Raw genomic sequence first — 23,041 nt, forward strand, 5'->3', positions numbered from 1 at the left:
TACATGGCCAAAAGTATTGGGACACCTGACCATTACACCAACAGGGACTGTAATGGCATTGCATTCAAATACATAGTATTTAATACAGAGTTGGTCCCCCCCTTTGCTGCTATAAGAGCTTCCACTCTTCTTGGAAGGCTTTCTGCAAGGTTTTGGAGCATTTCTATGGAAATTAATGCCAATTTATTCTGTAGAGCATTGATGAGGTCAGGCGCTGATGTTGGATGAGAAGTCCTAGCTTGCAATCTTCATTCCAGAGGTGATCAGTTGGGTTAGAATCAGGGCTCTGTGCAGGCCAGTCAAGTTCTTCCACACCAAAATCTTCCAACCATGTGTTTATAGGTTGGGGCACAGTGATGCTGGAATAGAAAGGGCCTTCCTCACACTGTTTCCACTAAGTTGGAAGTATAGTGTTGTCCAAAATGTCTTGGCATGCTGAAGAATTAAGACTGTCCTTCACTAGAAGCAAGGGGCCTAGCCCAAACCCTGAACTTTACAGTTGGGCACAATGCAGTCAGGCAAGGTAGTGTTCTGCTGGCATACACCAAACCCAGACTTGCCATTCTGACTGCCAGAGAAGCATGATTCAGCACTCCACAGAACATGTTTCCACTGCTCCAATGGTGGTGTGCTGTACACCACTGTCACTTGGCAATGGAGTTGGTGATACGAGGACTGTATGCAGCTGCTCGGCCATGGAAACCCATTCCATGAAGCTCCTGGGCCACACGGGAAGTTCAGAACTCTTCAGCTATGGAATCAGCAGCGTCTTGGCGACTGTTATGCACCTTAGCAGTCGCTGACCCTGCTCTGTGACTTTATGTGGTCTTCTGCTTCGTGGTTGAGAAGCTGTTGTTCCTAAAAGGTTCCACTTTCCAGTAATACCACTCACAGTTGACTGTGTAATATCCAGCAGGGATGAAATTTCATGAACCATCTTTATTGCAGAGATGGCATCTTATCACAGTACCATGCTTGTAGTCACAGAACAACTCATTTTGTTTCACATATGTTTGGAAATGAATACTGCATGGCTAGGTGCTTGATTTTAAGCACCTGTGGCAATGGGCCTCATTGTCTCAATATCTTTGTCCATGTAGTGTATTCTCATTAATATTCTATTACTACCAACTTGAACAGTCCCGAACCTATCCATTAACTGTGTTCCCATATTTGTTTTAGGAAAAACATATAATTTGTGGTCATAAAAATGACCAATGCAATTCTAACTATATGATTGAGTAGTCCTCGTAGTCATGCCCATACTTACAACAGATGAGGAACAACACCCAGTGTGGTTACTCCATCCATCCATTATCTATACCACTTATTCCTGAACAGGGTCACGGGGGGGTTGGAGTCTTACCAAGATAACATTGGATGAGAGGCGGGGTCCACCCTGGACAGGTCGTCAGTCTGTCACAGGGCTGATATGTAGACAAATAACCACACATAAACACTCACTCCTACAGGCAATTTAGAGTCACCAGTCAACCTGAGCTGCATATCTTTGGACTGGGAGGAAGCAAGAGTACCCTGAGAGAACCCACGCAGACACAAGGAGAGCATGCAAAGTCCACACAGAAAGGCCCCGGGTCAGCCAAGGCTCAAACCTAGAACCTTCTTGCAGTGAGGCGACAGTGCGATCAAATTTCAGAACAAATTTGGTGCATTTTTTGTATACATGACTTAAGAAGCATTTGCTTTGATTCATACAATGCATCTCATTTTGGTTTTTCAAGCTCCATTATCAGTTCTTCTGATTACATTAGTTACACACAGTCATCTCTAATTAAAAAGAAGTCCACAGTTGTAGCTCAATATGTATTAATTGGGATGAGACACTTACAATCCCTACTAGTGGTCTAAATATAACACATGAACAAATAGAATGTCAGAAGCTGAAAGGATCTGACAAGATCACTACATATTAATTAAAATAGTGTTAAGCTATTAGAAATGTTTTAAAATGCATTTGTCCATTGTACATTTAAAGATACAATCTGTACAAGCTTTTGGGTAAAAACTGAACATATCATTTGGAGCTGAAACGTTGTTAACGCATGCCAATCCCTCTGTTACTCATGTTGCCTCATTATCTGATGAGAATTTTGCTCTATTTGCATGGGAGTGGTCCAAAAGTACTAGATCCCCTGAACTATCCATTAAACTATCCACTGCTTACTGAGTGCTTTGTAAACATGGGAGCAGCATTTGAAAGGTGGAGGGAAATTCTGACTCTACAATATAGAGTTAGCTTTGAAAGTGAGAAACTTTTTCTTTTACTTGCAGCAAGTTTCCCAAGTTTAATACTACACATTACTGTTCTTGGCCAGCTTTAACTGATAAAGGCTTTAGATGAGTAGTAGCACAATGCACTGGTAGAAATGATTTACTCTACAATGCTAACTCTGAAAATACAGAAGAATATATTATACACTATAAAATCATGTAACATCCATTTGTTGCATTTTGTTTTCTAGTACTTTCCTTGTAAAACCACTGATCGTGATGTTAAAGCAAGAGTACATTTTTAAAAACAAACCCTTACAAAAGTCATTTATATGGTCAAAAAAATCAAAGATCAAATGAAATCTTTTCTTTCCGGTTCTGTACCGGAAACAAATTCCTTGTGTGTAACATACTTGGCCAATAAAGGTGATTATCCTGATCCTTTTCAGTGAAATAGAAAATGAGTAATGTCTTCAGTTCTCAGGGTTCTAGCACTTTGTTAAAAAAATAAAAGATGAGTCTAAACGAGTGCAATTTATGCTCATACTTTTTAATGTATCACAATGAGCAAGAAACATACTTGATGAAATATTTTCAAAGGAGTATATTCAATTACCATCTACAATCAACTTAACTAGGACAACAAGGTTCTGTGACAAAAGTTTCTTTAAAAGTCTGAAGTTCCATGTGGTTGTATGTATGTTAGTTTCCATGTAATTTGGTACAGTTTGGAAATCTTCATCATAATTACAGTAACAAAAAAGCTAACAAGACTACAGTATAGAAAAGACATCAAGAACAACATTTTTGGTTTAACTTGCTCTTTTTTGTACATTGCAAGGCTGTTTTTTCTACCCTCGGATGGGCTGCCTGGAGCCACAGAGCCATGCTTATGAGGCTCGAAGGAGGAGTAATTCAAGGAAACAAAAAGAAAAACTAAAAGCATTAAAAAAAAACATTGTGGCACCAGAAGTCACAAAAGGAACAGAAAGCTCCAAGTAACAGTTCATCTTTGAAGTTGGAGCAAATGGTTGTTTGGTTGTTAGTTTGGTTGTTAATTTTGGTTAATACGCTTTTTTAGTGTAACTGCCTCTTTAAGAATGACAGCTTTGAGAACCCGTCCCCTCTCTCTGTTATTCACTTCTCTTTTTAGATTATGCAATCAACAGAGAGAGGGGTGAGCCGCCATTTGACTGGAGAGCTTTACTTGTCAACCAGAGACAAGCACAAGGAAATGAAAAGGATAGCAACATGAACTGGGAGAAATGAAGCAAGCATCTCTGTCCATCCTGTCCTGAAATTTGGAAAATGTCCATCAAAGAGCAGAAGCAGAGGCAGAGCTGGGTAAAGAAAGAGACAGACAGAAAGGAGAAAGAGGCAGCTGGAGCCACTTAAGTTCAGTTTCATCTGAGGACGTTCCTCTCTGTGTCACACATGTCCATTGGTTCCAGAGTCTATTCCCATTACAGAGTTGTCAGTATTCAAATAAGGAGGTGGTTTTAAAGCTGTTTTGATCCTGCCTTTGGCTCCCATGCCCAGTTTTGGTGTGCCCACAGCCCCTCGTGTCCTCCTGATGAGATCTCCAAAGCTTCCCAGAGTCCTTTTTATTTTCTTTCATTCCTTCTTCATTTCAAAAGCAAAAAAGTTGATGTCTTGTTTTAAATATATCTATATCTGTATACAGGTACACGTTTGTTTTCACAGTGGGCAAAAGATGACCTCTACAGCAAAACCTTATTCTCTCTCTCTTTGTAAATGTCCATTAAAATCAAGTATCCCAATGTAAGTCAGTGGATCCAGTGACCCACAGTAGCGTTTTGTGCCACAATAAAATATACACTTATCCAGGGCACAACTTGTAATTTTTTTTTCTTTTTGTTTCAACTGCATAAAGCTTTGGCCACATTCATATATTCAATCAAAGTAAAAACTGCTCAGTGCTTCGGTATCGTCATTCTCATTTCTGATCATACCTTTAAAATTTGATTTTCTAAATTTCAGTTATTCATAATCCACCTTTGTGGTTCAGTTTGTTTTGGTGTGTAATAAAAAAAAGGCAAACAAGAAAAAATTTAATTGATGCTGGCTCTTATAAAACACACACACACACGCACACACACACACACACACACACACATAGAAATTCACACACAGTCCATGCTGGCTGAATCTAATGTAGATACTGCAACTTTGTCTTCCACAAAAGAGCCCAAAAGATTACACTTGGAAATAAGAGAGCAAACGGTATCAGAGACAATGAATATAAAGAACATTATCACACCATAAAGTGGCCAGGTCGTTTTTTTGTTTTCCGTTTCTTAATTTCAGCAATTCAAATTAAAGCTAGTGTTAATTTATGATATAAAGTAATATACAGAAACTAAAATAAAATACTTATAAGAAAATAACAATACATGTCTGACAATATTAAAATAAAGCAAACAATATTTGAGAAAACCTGTACAACTTAAGAATTTTCCAAAATAAGCAAATACATATGAACAGTATTTCAGGGAACTGGACTTTAGAGAAGCAGTAAGCTTGTAGACCAAATCTGCTGACTTTCACCAGCATGCTATAGTATCAACACCAAATCACACTGGTCTGAAAGACACAGCACTTTAAGCACTTCTGAGATTGTGCCTTGTATTCATTGGGGCAAATATATCAGCTACACAGTAGTGGCCAAAAGGGGTTTGTCACAAATTTAAATACGTCTTGGTTTTGGTTTAAAGACTTAAATGTTTAGTTCACAGATCATCAGTGAGACAGCGGGGTTACCTATGCAAATTTCCATTGCAATAAAAAGAAGTGGGGGTCGTCTTTGGACATGAAAGCATCCTAATTGTTTGAAACCAAAGGACATCTTCGAAAAACCTCCTACTTATTTCAGAAATAATGCTTTGGAATGAAGAGGTCCCTTAAAAACCTGTAATCTATGTGTGGAAGTGGCACCCTGCAGACATACGGGACAAGTCACTGGTGGATTTCCCAGGGAGAGGACAACAACACCTCAGCAAAACAGCCATCATTTCCCTCTGAGACTAGTTGTATGGTGACTGACATATGTGTTACTAAACCTATGAAATGCATCAGTACCAGATGTATTATATACATTTTTTGGTAACCACTATTACTTGCTTAACAAGTCAGCAACAACCTTGACTGGATGGAGAATTTCAGCAACGTTCCATGCCAGCAAAAAATGATATATGGAGGTCACTTTGTTCAGCAACCAATGATGCAAAGATTTACACAACAGTTTACAGTCACTTTAAAAATGAGAAAAAATAGATTGTGACAATTAAAAGCAACTGAATGAAACAGGATCAGTCCTTGCTTAAGAAAACTCCACTGTGATATTTGGAATGCACTGTTCTTTACAAACGTTATAGATCATTGGCTTTAAACATTGGTCTGTTCAAAAAGAAATTCGGCAAAATGTCCTTTGGAACACATATTCACAGTCTTCAAAGTTCCGTTTTTGCAACAAGAAAAAAAAAAAGGTGTTGCAGAGGCAAGAAATTGGTTTATTGTTTGTTTTAGTTAAAGCTTAGCCAAAAGCAAAATGAGCATGCATCTAGGTACTCTTTTTTTCTTTCAAAATTCTACATTAGCAGCAAAACGCATGTCCTTGAAGACCAGACCTTATACATTTTCTTAAAAAAAAATGGACATTTGAATGTGACAAAAGTCAAACAAAGATTAATAACCTTACAAACTGCAATGGCTCTGTAACGGTGCTACTCCACAAAGCAAGGACAAGGGCCCTTTTTGGTTTTTGGTATTTACGTAAAAAAGCCACCTGTTTGCTTGCAAAGAAGCAAAAACGGCAACTCTGATGCGTACTCCTTAATCTTTTAAAACTTAGTTTTCTTTCCTCTAAAAACAGCAACAAATTCTCAAGTATAAAGAAGCCTCTTTTCTCATCTTTATGCACCAATGGTGAGAGTGTTTAGTCTTTGGATTTTCTTTTTGTCTTAAAGCGTGAGAATTATTATTAGTATACTTTTCTCATTTTTGACAACAAAAATGAAAATGAAGACTGTAGCCACACTAGATGAACAAAAGACCTGCTTTGTAGTGTACACATCTACAAACACAGGAGAGCGGAGAAAATAAGTGCAAAAAGGAGGAACAAGTAGAATGAGAAAAAGGAGTCAGACACTGATAAGTGCACAAAAGTGACACAAAAATTAAATAAAATCAAACTTTCAGTATTTCACCCAGGATCTTTTTCATTTTGGTTAGTGTGATACCAACCAAACCATAAAATTTAAATAATTCTAAAAGAGGATCCTGCCTTGTCAGGTGGGGCATTTGGGTGAACATTTCCCAGGAAGCTGAGAATAAGACAGAAATAAAGTTTAGATAAATTACCTGTCCATAATCTAGTCTATTGGAATGACCAAGACAACATCAAATGAAGCGTCTTAAAGTTGGACAATACAAAAGCTAAATGTACACAAAGTTTTTTCAACCTACCATACTGTTTAAATTCATTTCCAATGCAACAATCTACTTAACACCAAAATGTTCATATCTATCATAAATACAGAAGGCTGTTTTTTTGTTTGTTTTTTTTTTGTTTTTTTATTCAAAACAGTTTTTATCGCCCGTTACTATGCCTGCAATGCTCTCCTTGTCTGGGTATAATGGGACTGTGATTTTCCCCCCCTTTCAAAACGAATGTCTAATGTTAAAATCAACAAATCATTTACCCTTTTTGAATGCCCCAAAACAATGCCTTATTAAAATTTGATTTCTATTATGAAATCAAGTTCATGAAGAAAAGAAAAATACTCATCTCCTCTTGGAAACAAAAGGTGTAAAACATGGATTTCTGTAACAAAAAACATGTGTGAGCTGTTGACCTGAGAATAAAATAGACATTACATTATTCTTTTACTTTTGCAAGCCATTGGTATCTGAATGCTTAAATAGCAAGAAAACTGATAGACTATTCTCCCATACAGTACATACTGGCTTTTTGTGACTGTGCTATCAAGTAGAAATTATTAGAAAACAAAGGGACAGCTTGTTGACTTATGTTTCTTCAAAAGGGTTCTTGGGCCATTTTTCAGTTTTGAGGCAGTCCACACAGTACAGCATTGCTCTGCCATTACCCAAAACATACTGTAACAGCAGCGATCTTTTCTGTTCTCATACATTAGTATGCACGTATTTCAGTTGAGTAAAAAACAAAAAAACAAAAAGATTAAAAAAGAAAGAAAGTAATGAAAACCAGCATGTTGATATGGGAAAACAATCCACTAACATTTAAATTTTTGGTTACAAGCTTTGGAATTGCAGTTAGTCTTTACACATCTTTTCTGAAATTGGTTTGTATACTTTTAATGTATTTTAACATTGCTGCTTTTTATGTTTTTCCCATTTGTGATTTTTTTGTCTTTTTTTTAGTGTTTTTTAAATATTGTCCATCACTGAAAGCTCTTTTACAATCTGATGGAGTCTGTTCCTACACTAGCAAGATTACTACTACAACTACTACTGTCTTTGACAAAGCCAGGCTGCTGCGGCTCCTCCGCTGTCCTGCCCAGCCTGTCTGCTGACTTCTGACTGTTGTCAGAGTCAGACTCGTCGGTAAAGACGTCTGTTGGTATCGAGGTCTGAACTCCTGAGGTGCTCAATGAACTTGAGGTAACCGTTGAAGGTGAGGACACTGGAGGAAAAGAGGAGGAAGAAGAGGGGGGACTGGCATTGGGCTTCCCAGCTAAAGCTCTGGAGAAAGGGGCCTGGGGCCAGGGTTTGCCGGCAGCTGTGGTGTTGAGTGGGGTAGTAGAAGAGGAGCACAGGGAAGAGGAGACAGCAGAGGATGGCATGGTGGCTGATGTTGTTGGCGGGGGAGGGGGGCTGCTGATGGGATGAGTGGCAGACTGCGAGGTAGATGCGGTGTTAGGATTGGGGAAGCAGGCTGAAGAGTGAGGTAATAAACTAGTAGCGTGCTCTTTGGCATTTCTGGCTGATCGCTTGATTGTTCTGTGTTTGTGCAATACCGATTCCAGGTGTTGACTGAGTGCTTTCTCCCCATCCAACGTAGTGTCACAAGCCAGGCAGTCATAGAGACTTCCAGCCCCTGCACCTACGCCACCAGGGACACGCAGCAACATCTCTTGCAGGTTTGCCACAGACTGACCAAAAAAACAGTTAGATTTAAGGTGGGTAATAGCCGCCTCTTCCTTGGTGAAAACTGCTTGACACTTGCGGCATGCCAGTTTATACTGCACCTTGGGGACAATGTACTGGTCTAGATGGGGGTCCACAGCTTTGCCATCCATCTCTTTCTGTTCAGAGGGAACTTTATTATGAGAGGAGGAGGAAGTGGGAGGTTCGCTATGGGGGTTGCCCCTCTGCTCCTCTGTTTTCACTGGATCTTTGGCAGATTCTTTGCGATCCCCCAAGGGTTGAGGGGGAACGGGAGTTTGGCTCGCCTTGGGTTGCTGGATCTGCTGAAGCTGCCGCTGCTGCTGCTGTAGTGCCTCTTGCAAACTCTGCTGATATTGCTGGTAATGCTGCAGCAGGGACCCTGGAGACAGGCCCATCAGTGCTTGGGACAATGCTGGGTTGTAAGGGAAGAGACTTTCCATACCATACATTGGCTGTAGGTAGCCGCCTTGGAGAGCCCCAGGGATCTGTGGGGTGTAATACGGGGAAAAGCCAGGCATGAAATAGGGCAGGAACTGGTTTGTGAGGAGAGCTGTGGGGTCTGATGCCAAAGCGGCCTGCAGGGCCTGAAGCTGAGCAGGGTCTACCACATACTCCATACCAGGTGTGGGCATAGAGGTGGCTGGTACAGCCGTGTCTGGTTTATCCTTCTTGGCACTGGCAGCAGAAGTGGAGGGAGCAGGAGTGCTTCCAGTTGATGATGGGGTTGAGGGCTTCTCTGTCTTTTCCTTGTGCTTCTCCTTCTCTCTAAACCTCTCAGTATCACGCTCTTTAGGGGGTTCAGGTCGGGAGCTGGGCAGGGTGGATGAGGAAAGTGAGTTGGATGTGGAGGTGGGGCTTGAGTGGGAAGCAGACGTGTTGGTCTGGGCTGGACTGGACGCAGCAAGAGACGATGAGGTGGGAAGCTTGTTGGGCAATCCAGATGTGGGTAGGCTAGGTGAGGGAACACTGGCACCAGGCATGTTCAGGAGGTTTGAAGGTTTTGGAGGAGTTAAAGCTGGAATTTTTAAACACAGACAAAAATTTTAGAATGAATAGGCATATTTATTTGATGGATGAATGATAAATGATTATATTATTGCATTATTTGTTCAAATAGTATTTAATTATAATAAAAATGTTGTTTTATTATATAAGACACCCAGAGAGCAGTTAAAAGTTGGTGGTAAAAGGATCATGTATTCTTCACAATGTCAAAGTCAGAGTAAGGCATTTGTTGTGGTAGGTTGTTGTGGTATTTGTAGGTCTGATAATTAAGCAATTACGTGTAAGTAGGTCGATTCTGTACTTAGTGATGCATGTCCAAATGGCAGAGGACCATTTTACTTTCAACAGTATGAGTATGAGTAGACATGACAGACTGGTGGAAATCTAAATTATTTTAAGAAGAGTAGAAAGATTTCTGTCTAGGGTTGTACTACTACAAGATTACTAGATATTTTGTGTAGTAATAGCTGATAATTGTTTTTTTTTTACACTTCAATAACTCATCTGCAACTCTGCACCCCAAATTTTAACTTTATGTCAAATGATAACGTACCTGAATTAGATGAGTTAAAGCTCGACAGAGAGGGGCTGCCAACCCCTGGCAAAAGGACAGGTGGGATCCCTTGCAAATTTGGATAGGCCGACTGGAGATTCAGAGCCTGCATTGCTGGGTTATCAAACATCCCCTGCTGCTGCATGGCCTGCTGCTGTGCCAGTCCTAACACTTCATTGGCCTTCTTAATCCTGTCCATCTCTTGCTGGGCCATGAGTTGGCGGACAGTGGCTGGGTCAAAGTACTCTTTTTCCTTATCGATCTGGCTGCCAATGGTATCCTTCACCTTAGAAATATGTTGTTGAGAGAAAATGTGATCACGAACAGAGAGACGAGCACTGTACTTGACACCACACAAAGTGCATTCAGTCTTCGGCCCCTCATAGGACGTCTGATTTATACCAAAGTGCTTGGCCATGTTAAGCTTTGCCTTTTTCTCCTTGGCACGGGCATTTTGAAACCACACCTGAACCACTCTCTTTGGAAGTCCAATTTCATTGCCAAGTACCTCACATTCCAGCATAGTGGGAGTCCTGTAGTCATTAAAACAGGATTTCAACACCTTCAGCTGAAGGTTAGTCATCTGGGTTCGGAAGCGCTTTTGGCCAGGTCGATCTCCGCTGTCGATACTCCTACTACCTGAAGCTCCAGGACTTGGTGAACAGGGGTCAGCCAGGCTGGACGTCTCACTGTGGTCAATCATATTTTCATTTTCATAGTCCTTGGCATAATAACTTGTTGCAGGGCTTACAAGCCCTGAGGACATCTGATCATCAGTTTCGAGCATAGGGGCTGTGCCCCCGGACTTAGACAAGTATTCACTACTATTTTGGCTGTGCTTTGCATCAGCACTGTCATTATCAGCATTGGCCTCATCACCTGTGGTTGTGTCAGTGATGGCTGTATTCACAGAAGAGCAGTCATCATTATCCAGTTTGCTCTGATCAAAGCTGAGGTTCACAGCAGACATGGCTGCACTCTCAAAGTCTTCCATTCCCTCAACTTTAATGGATGAAGGGCTCAGTAAAGCCCTGGGAGACAAATCCATGCTTTTGTTCACTGGAGACATTGATGAGCTTTGTCCATCGCTATTTGTAGGGGCCAGTTGGGAGTAACCTGATGATTCTAAAGTATCCATTTTTATTTGCATGCCCTCCTGTTCAGGTAACATACCAGTGAGAGTTAAATTATATCCAGCACGTTTGGCTTCATGCCAGTGGCGAGAGCGAATGTGAGCCTCAAGGGCAGTTTTTGCTTTAAAAAGAGCTCGACAAAAAGGACACCTACGATGAGCTTGAGCTGGCCCTACTGCTCTAAACTGGCCTTTTCTTTCTCTAGCTCTGGTATTCTGGAACCACACTTGCACTACTCTCTTTTTTAATCCCACTTCATGAGCAATGTGGTCAAGCATTTTACGTGTAGGATTTGAATCTAATAAATATTTTTGATAAAGGATCTCTAGCTGCTCAGGTGTGATGGTGGTTCTGAGCCGCTTGTCTCTCTGTGGCTCTTCTCCGCTGTTTGTGCTATCGTTTTCTCCTGGGCTAGTGCCAGCTTTCTCCTCTAACTTCCTCTTCAAGGAGTTCATTGTGGAGGTGGGGGTGGACGGAGAGGTAGCAGAACTGCTGGGAATCTGCGGCATCGCCCCAGAGAGTAGCTGACTTGCCAGGAGAGGATTGCTAGGATCAAATAGCATAAAAGGCATGTCAATTGGACGGTCAAGAAACTGAGGATGGATGAATTGATTTTGCACAGAAAGAAAATGTAATTGCTGGTGTTCCTGCCAGTGCTCAAAGGAGGGGAAGCCAATCTTGCACTGTTCACACTGGTATGGGATCATTTGTTGTGCCAGTTGTTGTGTGGCAGAGGTCAGGTGTGGATTGAGACTCATGTGAGAACTTTGTGATGAGGCCTGGCTCGTCTGAGAGGCTGAGGGACCACACTGCTGTTGTTGCTGAGAGAAGGAGGGAGATGAATGTTTGATGGGCTTGGAAATAGTCTGAATCTTCTCTTCTCTCTGAGGTCTGTGGTGTTGTGCTTCAGACTGAGATTGATGCACAATTTCCTGCTTAATAGAGGTTTGGTTTTCTCGTGGATCAGCAGAAATTTCTGGTAACTGCTTGGGCTTCTCATCATAGAGGTTTGAGGTGGATGCTGGTGATGCCTCCTCTTTTTCAGTAGATGGGAGATGTGAGAATGCTGAAGTGGAGGGTGGGAGTGGACAGAGACTTGAAGAAGAGGGCATTGGGGTGTGACAAGAAGACCCAGAGGGAGTATAACATTCATGGGTAAGATCCAGTGAATCTTCATTTTGGCTGTCATATTGTCCATCCTCATCTTCATCTTTGTAACACAGCTTCTTTTGGTGTTTAATTAGATCAAATATGCGCTGGAAAACCAGACTGCATTTCTTGCACTGGTAGTTCAGGTTTGAGGTGCGGATATAGCGATCATTTGACAGTTCTCGTCTTTCCCCATCTTTACCCCCATCACCCTGGTTTTCATAATTCTTCCTTGCCTTTTGGCGAGCATTTTGGAACCACACAACAATAACACGAGTGGGGAGGCTCAGAAGGTTGGAGAGCTGTTCAAATTCATCATCTTTAGGATAAGCATTGGCATCAAAGAAGTCTTGTAGCACTCTTAGCTGGTAGTCAGTAAACCTAGTCCTGGATGATCTCTTACTTCCATAAAATTCTTGTTTCGGAAGTTCAGGGGATGGAGGTTTTGAGTCAATTTTTGTTTCTTCTAGAGTTGTTATTGGTGGATTATTGAAATTGTATGGTGAGTCTTTGTTTCGCTGTCTCTCTTTAAAAAGGGTGTTTCTGAACCAGTGTTTTATAACTTTTTGTGGCAGCCCTGATTTGTCTGCCATCTCTTTAATCTGCTCCTCGCTTGGTGAATTGTTGATATCAAAGTACTGACGCAGGACCCTAAGCTGGTCATCTGTGATGCGTGTACGCGGCCTCTTGTTCTGCTGCTGCTGTAGCATGGCTGGTGTAAGCTGTTGCTGATAGAGCTGGGCTAGATCTGAGGCCAAGCTTGGCTCAACAGATGGCAACTGGGGAGGCAACTGAGTGGGCAAGGACTGGAGTGACATAGGCTGCATCATGAGTGGAGAGAAGAGGGGCAAATCTATTGGCATGGGAATTTGTGCCATTGGAACCGGTGGCTGTGGGGGAGGTACAGTTGTAGGTGTCAGTGAAGCAGCAGAGATGGGAATATTTGGTGTGGGAGCTCTTTGTGGAGGAGGTGGAGGTGGAGGAGGAGGTGGTGGAGGAGCTGGGGCAGCCTCTGGTGTAGGGGGTCTCAGTGGATACAGTTTATCATAATGCTCTCTGTATTCCTTGGCAAACCTCTCAAGGGATCGAAATGGAAAGAAAGCCTGGTGGATATGCTCCTGGTGACTCTTTAGAATCAGTATGTTTGAAAACAGCTTGCCACAGGCTTCACATTCCAGTTTCTCTAATCCCTCAATGGGGTCCACCACTCTTGTTATCCCACCTGGGCCACTTGATCCTGTAGGTCCAGCTGTCCTTTTCTGAGCTTTCTGTTTATTTTCATTGTACTGAATTACTAACTCAAACCCAAAATTTTCCAGCAGGGCTTTAGTTGCATTTCCCCGAGCGTCTGAAGCAATCCTTGGTGGAGGCAAGCCAGTATCATGGTTTATGTTTATTGAAATATGCTGAATGTCCTTCTTTTCTTTTGACTTGCTGTCTGTAGAATCTTTAGCATATTCCTCATTTTTTTCAATTGTCTCCTTCTCTCTTTGTATTTCTTTGTCTTTCTCATTCTGAGAGGAGGAAGGTTTCGGCTTCTTTTCAGCCTGTTGGAGGAGAGATGCACTCTGCTGCAGCAGTGCCATCTGCCCCTGAGCCTGTAAGTGGGACTGCTGCTGTTGTGGTTGCTGCTGCTGCTGCTGTTGCTGCTGCTGTTGTTGCTGCTGCTGCTGCTGTTGATGATGTTGCTGCTGAAGGTGGTGGTGCATCAATTGCTGCTGCAAGCAACTCTGCTGGGCTGAGTTTTTTAAATCCTCTAGCAGTGAGGAGGTGGAGGATCCTGCTAATCCAAGTGCTGAGTTACTGATGTTGATCTCTGGGTTCAGCTGAAATTCTGCTCCAGGGATGTAGAAAGGGAATAGCAACTGCTGCTGTTGTAGAGGAAGAAGTGCATCAGTTGTCATGGGGAAGTGCTGCAGAAGTGCTGGGTTGAATAGCTGTGATTGTAAAAGAGCAGCCTGCTGCTGGAGCTCTTGCTGAAGCTGAGCTTGAGCTTGGGCTTGAGCCTGAGCCAATTGTTGCTGTTGTTGTTGAAGCTGTTGCTGTTGCCCCCTAGCAGATAGCATGTCTGTAAATTTAGTCTTTTTCACTTCATGGTTCTCAGATGGTGAAGAATGGCAGCTCACTGAAGAATTCCCAAGGCTTTCAATACTATGAGTTTGACTCATGTGGTTTCCTCCAGGAAGACTCTGAGACATTTGAGAACCAGAAGAACTGTGGTTGGTTGAACTAGTAGTTGAATTGCTGGCCGGGCTCGGGCTAGATGTTGAAGTGCTTATGCTGGACCCTCCACCACTTAAACCAGGAGCACTTGTAGAGCTAGTGATTCCACCTGCTGCTTCAAGTTTGGCTGCCCTAGCTTTGGTCTGGTGTAGAACAGAGCGCATGTGGATCTCCAGAGTAGAACTCTGACTATATGCCACATTACAAGTGCTGCATTTGAATGGCTTGTTGTCAGGGCTGCTGGTAGGCTCAGGCTGACCAGTAGTGGATTCCTGAAGAGCCCTCTTCACCTTGTGTAGGTGGGAGACAGAGTTATAATGGACCAACAGAATGTTCTTCTGTGTAAAAGACTCTTTGCATACAGTGCACTTGAAGGGACGAGATGGATCCAAAAACTTCTCCATGGTAAAGTTTGGGCCTTTTCTGAATGGCAAAGCACGTTTAGGTTCAGATCCAGAATCTTCCTGCAATGAACCAGAGTCACTACCTGTTGGGCTTTGTTTTTCTTCTGGGTCACTTTCATCTCCTTCTTTGTCATCTTCACCCAGACCTGCGTGCTCCTCACCAAGAGATGGATCACCCATTACCATAATGTCACCATTCATCAATAAGCCCCCATAAAGCTGCTGGAGATCAGCTTCACTCAGCTCCAGGTGACTGGTTTCTAAGTGTTTCTTCAAGGCCTGCAGTGTTCTGAAGCTTCGCTGGCAGAGGCAGCACATGGTGGCTGCCCTGATCACGTGGTACTGTGAATGGAGCTGTAGTTTCTCTACAGTTTTGAAGGCTAGGCTGCATTGGTTACAGCGGTACTTGTAGACATGGCGATCTGAAACAGGCAGCTGGGGCCTTTTATTGTGAACTTCACTGAAGTGCATCTGGAGGGAGTTTGAGGACTTGAACACCTGATTACAGCCTTTCTTCCAGCAAAGAAATCCTGTGGCATCATCCCTCTCTGATTGTTGATCTTCCAGAGGGGACTTGCGAGCTTCAGTCATTTCTAAAGCCAGTGACACCCCCTTCTCTTGATCAGGTTCTGGTGCATCTGCAAGTAGATGAGCCAAAAGAAAAGAGCAATTCATTAGGTACCTATATTTGCAAAGTTTAGTTTTTTCACAGTAATGTCAATAAATGACATTAAAGTACATGTTATGTTAGTACTAAGGGAATAACAAATTACAAGGCCTGTTGATAACGATCACTATTCATACTGTCTGAAGGCATGAAAATGTGCATTGTCTTTCATTACACTATGTGTGAAAAATGCTGTGAAAGCATTATTAACATGATTATTTAGTAAAGCACTACATTTATGGTACACTCAGCTATGAATATCCATTGTGACAATATGCACATTGCAAAACACAATGGTGAAACTAATGTAAATGATTTATCTTTTTAAAAAAATATCATGTGGAAAAAACATGAAATTTCAAAGTCGTACTAACCAGCGTGCTTCTTTGTATCTTCAGAGTTAGAGTTGGTTGTGGCATGTGGGGTGCTCTGGGACTCTCTGTCTGGACTAGGCACAGGTATGAACATGCTTGCTGGCAATACTTCAGTTGCTGTCACCTAGAAAAACAAAGCACAAAGGAATTCTTTTGTCAATAATTTCTCTGAGTGATAATAAACTTGTATAGTTTCCTTTATTAAAGGACAACTATGGACACAAACAAGATATACAAGTTAGAAGGTTAAAGGGGGTTAAAAACAGATCAATATGGCATTCTAGAACTATTACATTTTTACAAAGCACTAAAGTCACTGTATTGTCATTAAACACTGAAGTCATTGATCCTCACAAATTTTTATGCTACTATTTTCCTATGAATCACTCAGCCTTCATATATGTATACAGATGCACACACAATCATAACCATTTATTATAATCAATCGCTACCATATTTATTTACTTTGCCATTCAGAGAATGTACAGTTTCACAGTCTTGTGCTTTGTCGTATGCCTAAAGTTCTGGCTCAGCCAACTGATGATTAAACTCGTTACACGCAGCATGTAAACATCACAAATTAATAATGATCAAAAATTTTAAATTTTGATCAGTAGTTGTTGATCAAAATTAACATTTGAATTACTGAAATAATTATCTTATTGGACCTGTATTAAAAAGTAAGAGATGTAGTGTCAGCTCTGTATGCCAAATGCTTTGGTTAATCTACTATATTTACCATATGCTTTTAAATTACTCCTCTAATAGGAACAGTGAGACACAGTTGAATGGACTGTAACATCTCATATAGTCGACAGGACACATCTAAATGGAGCAGAATCAGTAGGGGTTTTTTATCTTAAGTAGAACAGTTAACACTTTCCACCACAAAGTGTAGCACTATGTGGTCAGCGTGGTCTTAAGTCTTCCAGAAAACCTCCAGCCATCTTTTTCACTGTTTTTGTTACCTTCAAAATGAAAAATGGAAAATTAATGCAACCAGTGTGGAAAGTCAAATAATAAAAGCGCTATGATTTACATTACAAAGTGGACAGTTTCTAGACAACTGCCTCATTAGGGGATTAGAGGAAAGAGCACAGTATCCCAAGGTCACTCTTAAATTTGGACCGTCTAATTGGCAAATATAGCTCAAAATGGCTATCATCCAGCTAGACTCAGAATGAATGAAATTATTTTCATTACGCCCTGTCTTACACAGGCAGAAAATTAGAAAGAGCAATAGGGGGAGGGCTGGAAGAGTATCTGTACATTATATATACTATACTGTATAATGTATAGGCGACAGACAGGCACAAGAGACATGCAGTAGAAAGGTGGGAGTGCAGAGGCAACATCATTATGCTTGGAAAGAAATAAAAGTCACCTGTTTCAGAATTAATTAAGGTTTTCTTGTTAGACACGTGAAAAGGATAAAGTACTTTTCCATCTGCATTCACCAGTTATAAAAAAGTGTTTGCTTTAATGTGTGTCATATTACCTATGTTCTATCGTAGTGCTCTTGTAGTGGTTCAGCACATTACTACCTCTATAAAAGAAATAAATATTGCCATCTACCATACTAATGTGCTTGCCATTTACATTCTAGATGTGGGATGAAGATGGCTAGGCAACCGATAGAGCAATGTTTTATTCGGTGATTGTCCAGAAAGCTATTTAGCTTCACAAGATAGAGCAGAACAAAGATTCGCTCTGTGATTTACAAGAAAACAGGGCAAATAAAATTTTATTTCCCCTTGATGAGCATTAAAGGAAGCAAGCAAAGTATTCCTGAAGGTAGAAAAGGGTGCAGCAGTGCATTGTAGCTGATGTAAATCTAACTTTAGGACTTGAGAGTCAAAGATTAGATGACTCAAGCTACAAATGCTACGACTTACATACAATACAGACATTGTGTATACGACATTTGATTTTGGCCTGATTCATATTGAAAAGTAGCATTTCCATTGCTTGTACTTGAATTTCACGAAATGTTGACACTCATTGTTGAACTTCATTAAATTTGAATTAAACTATGTCAATTATTTTAACATATTCATAATCAGAGGCTTTGTTTTGACTAGCACACAGGTGATCATAGACATGGCAAGAATGTCAGTGTAGTAATAAATTAACTGGGAGCTAAGAGACCCACTCATCTTGAAATCATTTAAAAATACAATAACAGATTATGAGTTTCCCTCCCCAAATGACTGTGATTACAAGAGAGCTAGGGAAAAAAAGAATCTCTGATGATGGGTGTATTAAGACAATGAAAAAGAAAAGAAAAATATGCATCTTAAAAATACCCAATCATTTTCAGCAAGCCAACTGGATTCCCTGAAGCCATTTCACAATTAACAGCATTCTTTGGGTTTGATAAAGGACTGAATGTTGGCAATTAAGATGAGTGAAGACAGGAATGACAATTGTTCACTGCTAGGCAGCCACTCCAGGGTGAGGGACTGATTAAGAGCAAATGATTCATCTTCTTGGCATTGCTGAATTCTTACACTAGTCCTTGACCTGACCCACTGTCAATAAAACAAAGAAAATGGATACTTCAATTTTACAAGTTTTCCAAGCAGTCATATGCAAAACACACAACACAAAACTTACTGTGGCAATTAGCTTATCAACGCAGTCAGGTGCCACGCTGTGGAGGTGCGTGAGGTGAAACTGCAGGTGGATCTTGTTGTTGAGCATGTCCTGGCACAACGGGCAGCGTAACATGGGCTGGACAGAGTGCTGCGTCATCACGTGCATTCTGAGGCGATTCAGGTCCGTGTTGGTGAACTTGCAGTAGGGGCACTGGTACATCTGGGTGAAGGTGGAGACAGAAACAGAGACGGAGGGTTAATGGGATGAAATGCGTGCGGTGAGCATGTTGAGCCTGTATGAAGAGGAGCTGTAGACCAGGAGGAAGAGTGGGCCCCTTCCCTCAAGCAGGCAGATTCCTCTGATCATAGAAAAGTGCATAATACTGAGCACCACAGTCTTGGCACCCACTTCAAAGTGCTCTCATCTGTCAAATACTATATTGATTTTCCACCTTATACACAATTAGCAGCGCAACTGTGGCAGAAAGGCTAAAATAACTTTGAGCACATTTGAAAGAAAAAATCCTGCATAGTATAAAAAGGCCTGCGAGACAACTAACTAAATAAGTGAAAATTATTACAAGTACTTGTTTACATTTTTTAAACTGATTTGCAAGTTTTAGGCCTATAATGATGCTTTGGTAATTGAGGATGAAATAATCTTTAGTATGTTCTCCTAATACAACAAGAGCAAGAGTTTGATGACACTTTTATGAACATGCAAAGGCTTCAGTGTTAACAAAACTGTGTGGTTTATAAGGCTCACCTGCTCCGCAGCGCTCTTCTCCGCTGTCCTGGGGCGCTTCGAGGAGAATGGATTCTCTGAGGTCTCTGACTGCGAAGAGGGCCTTTTGGAGGGGATTGGGGAATCTGACTGGTGCTGTTCCAAGTGGCTGGACAATGCTGAACCTATGCAGATTCACAGAAACACACACAAACACAAAGGAATAAAGAGAAGAGAGGAGACATGTCAAGACAAGGAAGGACTTGGCAGCCAGGGACCAGGTCAATCAATAACACTGTGGTTAAAAGGCTTTGGAATGTCTTTCTTAAATGTGATACAGCTGCATTTAATGGGAAATGTGCAGAGAAAGTGTTGTTAGACAATTCATATCTCCCCATTAAAAATACCTCACACTTTTGGCTTGTCTTCCCATGCTGCTTCTGAGGGATGCACAGTCAACATGCTCTGATGAGCCGTTTCTTTCAGTGTTGGCCCATCAGGATATTATACACCACCATAAACTGCTAATAAAAATATTAGTTTGCCACAGGGTGCGGCTTTAGGTTTCATACCACTGCATATTTTTTATCCACATGAGTTTTTAAACTTGAGACAAGGTACACAAACATCTTGTGATCTCATCATACAGTAAGAAGGGTGAAGAGATCAGTCTCAAACTCAACTTTAAATAGGCCTTGTTTCAGTAATTATTTTTCTTCAGACACTCCTTGTTAATATAATAATAGGAATTTATGTGCATTCATGTTTCATATATGTGATGCCAATGAACAGTATTTTCAAGCTATACAGCTATACTTGTACATCCTTTAGTGAAAACCTTTTGCTAGTAAAATGATCCTCACATTGTAATAAAGGCATATTAAAAAAGAAAATCTAATGTAAAAAAATTAAGATAATACTTTCATAACACCTCTTCAACCACATTTTGTGAAATGAAGTGTAAGTAAATGTTGTCCTTATTGTCACAGTAAAAGCACTGAGGAGGAAGGTAAAATTAAGCTTTTTTGATCCATGACCCGACCCAGGTATGGGTGAGTGGTTGTCTGTCTCTGAGCATTTGTCCTGCGATTGATTGGCAACCTGACCAGGGTGGACCTCGCCTCTTATCAAAGGTCGGCTGGGATTGGCTCCAGCACTCTCCCCCGTGACCCTCTTCAGGAATATGCGGTTATAGATAATGGATGGATGGATGGATGATCCATCCATCCATCGGTTATAGATAATGGATGGATGGATGGATGATCCATGACCAATAGTCAAAGTATTTTTTATGGATCAACAAAAAATGTTTATCACATAGCACCTACAAATTGCCTCAGCCTGGAAAATTCCCCAGCTCTTTATTTCCGTAATCAGGTTAATGCCGGTGGAATTTTCAGTGTTACTGGTTGCAACTAGCTATACCTTTTCCAGTGTGTTGTAACTCTGTGGAAGTGGACTGTGACAAATAAATAAATAAATAAATAAAACCCCTGAGCACATCTCAATATTTCCTAAAAGCTATGTTGCATATGACAACAAGGTTTCATTTAACTCTGAGATTTTTAACACAAAGACATGGTATTGGGCTCAAAGGTGGTGGTTGTATACAAGCACATTTACAAGACCAAGCCATGCTTTGGTGTTCCGTCTGTTGAAAGGTTAAAAAAGAGCTTTTGTCACTTCTGTGTAAGTACCAATCTTTGAAATAAATTATTTTCTAAATATTTACTGTTTCACTAGCTCACACAAATCACACATACAAATCTTTTGAAAACAACACATATTAACAAAACAGCCTTTTCTATGTCTGCAGAGAAAGGCCTCAAAATAGAACCCTGCAAACTGATTAAAAACTACTCCACTTTATAAAGAAAAAAAGAAACTAGAAGTGGCACATGGAGAGGGATCACAGCAGAGCACTCAGTTAAGCGCAGACTCACAGAGGAGCTAAATCCACATGGAGCCAGCACAGTGGAGCTGCTGTAGCACCACACTTGGTCACCAGAGAAATTCACTGCAAAACCTAAGGAGGTGTCTTGCCAACCACTAACAAGCCCATAAAGAGTTAAATTTGGCCTGATTTGTACAGTCCTAAAGGGCAAATTGAGAACAGAGGGCATTGGTAGAGGAGTGGCAGTGTGGTAGGGGGTCAGGTTAAGCAGGGCTGACCACGCTCCTACTCCAGACATTAAAATGTCAGCTCCAATCAGGACCAGGGCAGTTGAAGTGATTACCCAGTTGGGGACCTGGCTTTGGACAGAGCAGCATGTGAGATCTCCCAGAGAAACCAGGATCAGCCAGGGAGGCACTATTAGGGTCCAGTCACAGTCAATCCTATTAAACACATCCACCAATAAAGAAAGGGAATGTTAAACAAAAGGAACCTCCCATTCCCTGACATTAACCTCTCAGTCATGGCACTGTCCTCACCAATTCTTCCACCTCCTCACTTCAGTCCACTCCTACTTCCTCTGAACTCACCTCTCCAGGAAAGCCTGACCCATCATCTCTAGTCAACTTCACATTTCAACAATCTGGCTGATCTTTGCATTTTTATATTAAATAGGAGCATCAGACCAGTATGTATTCACTCTCGGTTTTTGGAACCGTATTCAGTTTGATAATGCTAATACCCTTTCCTTAAAAGCATATCACTCTCTACTTTTGCATTGTGCATCACAGTTAGGAAAGATGATCTCTGCACCAAAGCCTTTCCTCTCTCCTTCAACATATTATTAACGCAAAAAGCAACAATAATTTTCATAGATACAAGTTAGGGAAGAAAACTAACTGCAATTTTAATAGCACCTGAAAATAAAACTTCCACATGCAATGAATTATAATAAGAAAGAAAAGAAACAAATATAACAACGTATGTACTGTATGTTTAACTACTCTTTACTGGGAATTACATAACCTTTGTAACTGGTGGAGGTAAAGTGTGGAAAAGAAATCCTTTCAATTTTCATACAAGCATAAGAGCAGGTAAAGGGATTTTATCACAGGTTTAAAGTGGATTCATCAGTACAGAAAGTAAGCATGGATTAAGTAAACACAAGTATAATCACAGCCTGATGACCAAGAGGATAAACACAACTTATTATAAGTATATTCCTCTTCCACAATTACTCAATTAGCACCCGAGAGGTGAAACTAATGCTGTTCAAGCTAAGGCCCTGGAGAGATGCTGTAGAAGGGCCCAACCAGCTTTTCTAGTATGGGGTGTTTATGTGCGTGTGAGAGAGGAAGTGAAAGAGAGGAGGACAGATGGAGAGCTGGAGAGGCTTACTCAGATGTAGTCTCTCGTCACGGCCTATTAGGACTCCATAAATCTGATCAATCCCTTTCTCTTAAAAATCCTATACCCTGACACCATCACTGGCACCATGACTAACATCTAACTACTGTGTCCTGTTTTTCCTTGTCAAGGGTGATGAAAAAAAAAAATCACCGAAACATTGAAAAGCTGGGAATGCAACAGTGATAAAAACAGGGTTTTTTTTGTCATTATGTACAGTCTGCCATGACAGATTGGACACTGGTGTCTGCGCATAGATACACACGTCAGAAACACAGATCTATAATAGCAACAGGTTATCAGAACCAATGACCAAAACATTGGGCCCCGATGAAGCAGGGTATAGGACTATTACAGTAATAACATACTTTCAAGAAAGAACAGAACAGTCCCTGGAGAGATATGCTAAGGATGTCAAAACTACAGTAGCTGATGAAAACTATATGGAGTGCTTAGTTTTACTTTCTGATGTTATACTGGTGGGGGTAATTGAGTTAGCACAGAAAAAACA

General features: G+C 41.1%; 1 protein-coding gene across 3 annotated transcripts in view; it reads right to left on the bottom strand.

Annotated features, from left to right (window-relative positions):
- Positions 1–2,789: 2,789 nt before the first annotated feature.
- zfhx3b (zinc finger homeobox 3b) overlaps positions 2,790–23,041 on the bottom strand; it is a 232,069-nt gene continuing 211,817 nt past the window's right edge. For 2 of the 3 annotated variants that reach the window (XM_020607491.1, XM_020607483.1), the window contains 5 exons: positions 19,272–19,414; positions 18,525–18,725; positions 15,909–16,032; positions 9,959–15,505; positions 2,790–9,415 (listed from right to left, as the gene is read on the bottom strand). In XM_020607491.1, coding sequence (XP_020463147.1) covers positions 7,689–9,415; positions 9,959–15,505; positions 15,909–16,032; positions 18,525–18,725; positions 19,272–19,414 — 7,742 coding nt within the window. In that variant the 3' untranslated portion in view covers positions 2,790–7,688. The remainder of the gene's footprint in view (positions 9,416–9,958; positions 15,506–15,908; positions 16,033–18,524; positions 18,726–19,271; positions 19,415–23,041) is intronic. The other variant, XM_020607500.1, reaches the window with a different exon arrangement.

This window comes from Monopterus albus, unplaced genomic scaffold, assembly GCF_001952655.1.
Source record: "Monopterus albus unplaced genomic scaffold, M_albus_1.0 scaffold4.1, whole genome shotgun sequence".
Lineage (NCBI taxonomy): Eukaryota > Metazoa > Chordata > Actinopteri > Synbranchiformes > Synbranchidae > Monopterus > Monopterus albus.